We start from the raw sequence: 7,178 nt of genomic DNA on the forward strand, positions 1-7,178 counted from the left end.
AAATGGCTCGATATATAGCCAATGGGTTGGCCGGATTGAGACACGACACATCGAATTAATCCCCTGGGATGCTGGTACACCACGTAAACGTTCCTACCAGGAGAAGGCCAGCATGATTGTCTAGCCAAGCCCGATGGCGATGGATGCCGATCACGTGGCAGCGGGCGCTTGCTCTATTGTAGAGTACGCCCTGGGAATCTCGGCGGAAACGACACGACCGTCGTCGGCGCCTCCACAACCTATACGCTGCTTATTGTCATCGAGTACACGTGAACGGTTTGCAGCTGTCTCTAGCGACGCCTTGTACAACCGCTCGTCACTTGTTCAAGCTCGAAGCTAGTACCAAGCAGTGCCCCGTGAGGTTCACAGCGTGCGGTCCTAGCATTTCTAGCTCGCGTGCATCAAGATTATTGACCCTTGCGTGCATGAATTGTGACGCGTGCGTGGGTGTTGCTATCGTGGAGAGCGTCCATCTTGAGCGCATCTGCACTTAGCCCAAGAGGATGAGTGCCACATTAATTGGGTCGCTGGCTCTGCTTCCCCGCTCCAAGCCCCAAACGCCTAGACGTTCACCCTCCAACGTTATGATCAGCTTCTTCGCTGTCTCTTTCGTCATCCCGTCCATTGCCACAAAGAAATCTATGAAATCCGAACCAACGAAATCATAGTTTGTTCCAATATGACTTGAAAAATGTATTGACCAGCACCTCTCGAGACGAAGGAAGTGCTTCCCTCTGTGCTCATGGATCACGGATTTGACTGCTGTGGCTTCACATAATACTCAATAGTACGCCTAGGCGGCAGCGCGCTGGTAGCAGGTCGCCAGTGTACGGCGATCTCGTGACGCTCGCCCGCTGCCAACGGGGCTTCAATTATGCGGCGGATCTCGCAGTGGTTGCTTGGATCATTGCCAAGGGCCCTGAAGGGTTGTTCAACAAAGCTCGCGACAAAAGAATCGCAGGCATGAGCTTCCAAAGTGAAATGTCAAATTGCACGTTTGCAAAACGAGTCAAGCCTCGCTTTCCACAAACCGGGTCGATGTCCCAAGGCGAAAAATAAAAAGAAATCTTGGTAGCAAGAGCAGTCTATTTAGATGACTCGTGGCATTCGACTCGACTTGCGAGTACCGTAATTAATGCACATACGGAACAAATGGAATAAGAGTCGTATTGAAAAGAAGAGGTATCGACTAGACTAGACGCGAACGACCGCAGCCGTGTCGAGCGCCTTGACATATCGAAAGTGCGCTTCGACCTTGGTCGCAAGCTTCTTGGCTTGGGACGTCAACGCTGGCACTTGCATCGCCGACGCCAAGAGTGTATCCAAAAGCGCAATCGGCAGCCACGAGACTTGCGCTGACGTCCGAGCACCAAACGAGTCGATCGTCAACGGCTCGGTCGCAGGCACGAGCGCATCCGCCGTCGCTAGCGCATCGTCCAGCGCACCGTACTTGAGCAGAAGCGAGAGCAGCTGCGGGCCGTCAGTCACCACCACACTGTCGCGGAGCCATGTTGGGATCGCAACGCGCAGCTCCAGCGCCGTCTCGATCGCCGCCAGCGACAACGACGCCTTGTGCAAATGATGCAGCGTGGTTTGCAGCACCGACTCTGGAATCGAACCGGCGACCCACGCACGAGTGACCGCTCGGACCACGACCTTCATGTCCAGCTCAAACGCCAGCGCAATGGCCGACGCGAGCTCGATCGACCGCAAGGCCGCACGCGGCGGCGACGCAAGGTGCGTCAGCAGCAGCGAGACCACCTCGGGCGACCGCAGCGACCCGAGTGCCAGGCTGTGCTCGGGCAGCGCGAGCTTGCCACGGACCAAGAGCAGCTGCTTGTAGACATCCGAGGCCGAGACCACGGTCAGCGCGCAGTCGCCAGCGTCCGAGGCGAGACCGGCCTGCGACACAAACCACCGATGCGCTTCGGGAACCAGCTCCAAGACGTTGGAGGCGGCGAGGAGTGCGTCCCGCTGGACTTGGAGGATCGACGATGCAAACGGCTCGAGCTCGAGGCGGAGGAAGAGCGAGTACATGGCGCGGGCTGCGTGCACAAATCGGCTCCGAGCGACGTAAAAGCTGTAGAGGAGGCGGTACAAGGCCGACGCGCTCTGCGACGACTTGGCCGGCGACACGTGCGCGTGGGTATTAGCCGCTTGCCACAATAAGAGTTCTTCGACTTGAGCTTCAAACGCACCCCAGCTCACGTCGCAGACCACGTCGACGCGGCCAGCGTCACAGAGCTGCAAGACAAAGTACCGGACGCACTCGTCCAGCGACGGCGCACTCGCACCGAGCGCCACGAGCTTCTGCAGCGCGGCGTGGGCACTCTCGTACGCCCCGTCGGCCACGTAGAGCTTGAAGAGGTTGTACCAGACAAACTCGAGCGTCGTGTCGTCCTCGGCGACATCGACGAGAATCGCTTGCAGAAATGACACCACATGACTGCTCAGACCCTTGGGTACGTGCTCCTTGAGCAACGTTGTGAGCTCTACGACCACCGCCGCGCCTTCGAGATGCACGACACGGACGAGCGATCGGACGGCGCGGTCCAGAACCGTCTCTGTCTTGGTTGGCTCGAGCAGCAAGCATTCGCCGAGGAGGTACAGACGCTTGGCATCGTCGTCGGCGTCATTTGCGTGACGCAGCACGACGCGGAGGACGCTGTGGAGACCGTTGCTCTGCAGAAACGGCAGCAGCTTGGTGGCATCGGCGATCGCGGCGATCAACGACCGCGTCGACGCGCCGAGGTCACCGTCGACAACAATCTCATCGAGAAGCGACGCCGCAAAGAGCTGCAATACCGGCACGCCCGACGTCGCCTGCGTCTGGCTGCACAGCCAGTACACGTTGGACCAATTGGCGAGCGACCGCTCGAGCGCCGGCCGCACCGAGGCCTCCAGATGACGCAGCGTCGTTTCGGCCAGAAATGACGGCGTCGCGTCAAGGAGAAAGGTCACAAAACACGCGCTCGCAGCGGCGGCGGCGCGCATGTCGTGAAGGACGACGGCGCTCATACGGTGAAGCGCGAGCGCGAGGTCGGTCGCAGCCACGTCCTGGGAGCTCATGCTCGCATCGTCTGAGAGACGCGGCAGCGCAAGATGCGCCACAAGGGCATCGAGAAGCGCCATTTGCGTGGCTGCGTCACCCGAGAGGACGTTGGCGGTCCGTGCGAGGACGCTTGGCACATGGCGGCCGGCGCTGCCGTCCTCGAGAAGCCCGGCGTGGACAACGCCCAGCAGCGTCACGGACGTCGTGACGTCCAATGCGAGCACGTCCGACTGCCACTGACGTTCGAGCGACGCATAGTAGGACGCGATCGGGAATGCACCAAACGTCGGTAAAACGATCGAGTCGTAGAGGTCGGCGATCGTCGCCGGGCGGTCGCCGAGGATCGAAGCGGGGAAGAACACCGACATGTGGTTGCGGCGCAAGAGCACCGGCGACCCGAGCAAGTCGCACGACACAAAGCCCAGGGGCACGTTCTCCGCCGCCCAGTGCTACCATCGTCGTCATCCATATGTTGTCGGAATATGGACAAGTTGTACCTTGGTCGCGACGGCGAGGACGTGGCGCCACACGGTCGATCGAAGCGCATATGGGTTGGAGCCCTTGGTGTCCTGCAACGACCACTGCCGGTGGACAGCATCGAGAAGCGCACGGCGAAGCCGGTGGCCGTCGAGCGTCGGTGCCGGGCCCGTGACGAGCGTCGACAAGGTCAAGCGGAGGCACTCGTCGTTGAAGCGCCCCGGGGCGCCAAGCCGCTGCATGTAGAACGCCTAAATGCCAGCACGCGGTTAGTTGCATGGAATATGTACAAAATAGAATGTACGTCGATCTGCGACAGGTCGGCAATGTCCTTGGCCAACGCGTCGTCGTCGGCGGCGTGCTTGGTCGTCCACGCGTGCATGCCACGCAGGACGGTGCCCGCGACCTCCTTGGGGCCCGTGAGCGAGAGCGGGTGCTGGACGACGTAGTCGGTCGACGGCGCGCGCCAGACCGAGAAGAGCCGCGCATCGTCGACACTGAAGTCGACGAGGCGGACGTGGACTGACAGCTGCTCAAGCACAAAGCGGCGTGCGACGTGGAGGTCGATCGACGCCGGCGAGAGCTCGCCACGGAGGAGCACAATGTCATGCGGTGTCGTCGTAGTCGTCGTCGTCACATGCAGCAGCACTCGTTGGTCGACGATAGCCATTGAGGCGGCGACCGCCGGCGCTGCATCGGCGGGGAGCCCGAGCACCGACCCAATGGCTTGGTTGCAGAGGCAGCTGAGCTGTTCGTACGACCAGACGCGCAGCACATAGTCGGCCGAGAGTGAGAGGACGAGCGTGTCGGTGCTGTCATGGTCGTGGTTCGTGTCGGGCACGGGGACGATGGCCAAGACGGCGTGGGCGCGGGCGCCGCCGAGGCCGAGGCCGCCCCAGAGCCACTGCAAGCCGACGTGGTCCGTGAGCGCGACTTCATGGAACGACGCGTGCGAGTGGCCAAAGATCGAGAGACCGACGTTGATGGCAATCATGGCGCCGTCGTCACCGCCGACGACCACGTTGCACTCGTCGAGCCAGCACACGGCGCTAATCGACGTCTGGAGCGGCAGCGAGCTCATCGCGAACGCGACCTCGTCGCGGCCTTCGGTCGAGAAGAGCGTCGGCTCGATCTTGTAGCAGTAGCGGTGGATCGTCTTGGCGCACGTGACGACGCAGATTGAGACGAACTGCTTGTCGAGCGACTCGAAGACGCGGACGCCCTGCGGCGCAACGCTCTCTACATGTCTGACGTCAGCGCCAACATACAGGCCGGACGACGCTGCAACGTACCCGGCAGCTCGATGGCGAGCGACGCCTTGCCGGACGCCGGCTTGTCGGCGCTGCTCTCATGGACCGGCGTCTCCCAAAGAAGCACGTGCTTGCCAATGGCGCGGTAGCTCACGAAGCGGTCGTGCTGCAGGACAAAGCCGCCGCCGAGGCTCTCGACCCCTGGCAGAGACAGGGTTAGCCACCGTCGCCGCAGACAAAACAGGTACGTACGGCTCGGGGGCGCATGCGCAGGGACCGTCTTCAGCTTGGAGCGCACGCGGAAGGCCGCGTCGGTCTCCTTCTCGACGTAGGCGAGCGGGACCTCGTGCATCGCGGCTGCGCTTCCTCCCATCGCGTTTCCAATAAAATATTTCCGCGCGCCTCATTGGTCAAAAAGCAGTGGCCGCGCGGTATCCGGCATTCCGGATACCATTCTCTTTTTCACGGCACGTGAGAAACGTGAAAAAGATCGTGTGTTGGGGTGCGCGAGCCGCGGTATCCGGATATCTGGCAAACCGGACGCGTTCGTTTTTCACGTGGCGTGCGAAATCGTGCGAAATGCGAGAAAAGTGGGATTTAAACAGCGCGCCATCCGCAGCAACCGAGCAGTAGCTGGAGTCATTAGGAGCAAGGGTATATAAGAGCATCTCTTATCTATCCTTGGTAGGAGTAGTCGTACAAGTATGTAGGACTAGGGCATCAATTTTATGCTGTAGCATTAGTCTCTTGATTCATGACGACACACTGCGTTCTACAAGTGCCACGAACCATGTCTTGGCGCGTCTCGGTCACGTTGGGCATCAAAGCATCGGGTGCCAGCGTCGGCTCAGCGCTGGAATCGACGGTCGCGACAGCCGCTCATTGGGCGGTACGTCGTGCGTCTCGCAGTACGCTGCATAGGCGTTCAGCAGCGACTCGATGCGATCGTACGACCCTTCCTGCGCCAAAAGCGCGTCGTGGTACAGCCGTCGGCGGGGCGGCAGCGCCGTTTCCAAGCGCGCAGCGGGCGGTTCGTGTCGGCAAAACCGCTCGAGTCGCCCGCGCTTGGTCGCCGCGCACGCGCGACAGAACCGGAACGCGCCCTTTGGACATGCTGCACAGCTGATGAGGACGCCGCGGATCGGCTTGCTGCACAAAACGCAGTTGGTTGGCCACCACTCGGGCGCCATGTCGCTGCAGATGGCCTTGGTCACGAGCGCGAGAAGGCGGTGGCGGCCCGTGGTGTTCGCGGTTGCCACGCGGCAGATGGCTGCGACCGTGTCCTTACCAGGCAGAATGCGGTGGGCGGTGAGAAAGTGGTCGGTGGCCGCAGCCATATCACCGCTGGTCCATAATGCGAGGCCGAGGTTGAGCTCCGCTACGTACACGCCTCAGCGAGTTGGCGAATTCGAGGACGCGCCTACCGTCACGCTTGTAGTTGACGGTCGCGTTGGTGGCGGGAAGAAGAGCTCGCACCGAGCGCAAAATGGCCGTCGCCCCCGCGACGTCACCGGCCTGGAGCAAGGAGAAGCCTTCGTTGAGTGACGCCGCTAGCGTCAGCTCGTGGTCCGCGCCGAGCGTACGTCGTGTGGTCGCCAGGACGCGCTGGTTGAGCGCAAGGCCTTCGTCAAAGCGACCGAGATCCATGTACGCGGCGCCGGCAATCTGCAGCGTCAAGAGAGTGCGAATGTGGTCGGGCCCGTGGAGTTGCTCCTGCAGCGCCGAGGTCTTGCGGCTCCAGCGCAGCGCTGCGCGGGGATCGTGGAGAAGCGTTACGATGTCTGTGACAAGACTCATGACGACAGCGGTGTAGCTGTTGGCGAGGCCGTATGCGTGTCGGTGGGCGTCAAAGAGATCGAGCGCAATGTCTTTGGCGTCGTGGAGCAGGTCGTTCCGAGAGAGGGCAGCGGCAAAGCTGTACTTGGTGGCAAAGACCTCGCGGTCAGAAGGCCCCAGCAACTCGGTTTGCACTGCGAGCGCCGACTCGAAGAGCGGTCGCCACGTACGTGCGGGCTTGCGCAAGATACCGCGCATCATGCCGACTTGGGCTTGGCCCTTGGCAACTTCGAGGTGGGCGCTTTGGTCGTCGAGCGTCGTGAAGAGCGACAGATCATGTGCATAGCACCGCTCTGCATCCACAAAGTTGCGTTCGTTGAGGTAGATGTGACCAAGAGCTCGCCACCGATGGGCCTGCTGGGCTGTTGATGACAAGGCACGGATGGACGCTTCCAAGGTTGTCTTGATCCAGTTGGACAACGTCGAAAAGATGAGCCGGTCGACCGCGATGAATGACGTCTCGGTGCGAATCAAATCAAAGATACCGTCGCGGTCACTTGGCACCGTAGCTACCGAGTCCTCGCTCTTGATCGTCGCCAGCATCTTGCTGAAGGCACCAAAGC

The 7,178-nt window shown here is 61.1% G+C and overlaps 2 protein-coding genes across 2 annotated transcripts; both read right to left on the reverse strand.

Annotated features, from left to right (window-relative positions):
* Positions 1–1,066: 1,066 nt before the first annotated feature.
* On the reverse strand, positions 1,067–5,156 carry SDRG_15478 (hypothetical protein). The gene is made up of 5 exons (XM_008621653.1): positions 5,032–5,156; positions 4,822–4,980; positions 3,834–4,768; positions 3,550–3,780; positions 1,067–3,501 (listed from the first exon to the last, which is right to left on the reverse strand). Exons 1-5 carry the CDS (start codon positions 5,150–5,152, stop codon positions 1,195–1,197), a joined length of 3,753 nt encoding a protein of 1,250 aa, XP_008619875.1. The 5' UTR covers positions 5,153–5,156; the 3' UTR covers positions 1,067–1,194.
* Positions 5,157–5,492: 336 nt separating this feature from the next.
* SDRG_15479 (hypothetical protein) lies at positions 5,493–7,158 on the reverse strand (the record flags this gene model as incomplete). The annotated part of the gene is made up of 2 exons (XM_008621654.1): positions 5,493–6,157; positions 6,204–7,158. 2 exons carry the CDS (start codon positions 7,156–7,158, stop codon positions 5,601–5,603), a joined length of 1,512 nt encoding a protein of 503 aa, XP_008619876.1. The 3' UTR covers positions 5,493–5,600.
* Between the last annotated feature and the right edge of the window lie 20 nt (positions 7,159–7,178).

The sequence above is a fragment of the Saprolegnia diclina genome (assembly GCF_000281045.1).
Source record: "Saprolegnia diclina VS20 unplaced genomic scaffold supercont1.93, whole genome shotgun sequence".
Classification (NCBI taxonomy): domain Eukaryota; phylum Oomycota; class Saprolegniomycetes; order Saprolegniales; family Saprolegniaceae; genus Saprolegnia; species Saprolegnia diclina.

Coding starts and splice junctions, on each gene's coding strand:
- SDRG_15478 (XM_008621653.1), bottom strand. CDS start 5,152: ATGGGAGGAAGCGCAGCCGCGATGCACGAGGTCCCGCTCGCCTACGTC. Junction 4,981..5,031: donor TGCGCATGCGCCCCCGAGCC/GTACGTACCTGT, acceptor TGTCTCTGCCAG/GGGTCGAGAGCCTCGGCGGC. Junction 3,502..3,549: donor TCCTCGCCGTCGCGACCAAG/GTACAACTTGTC, acceptor CGACGATGGTAG/CACTGGGCGGCGGAGAACGT.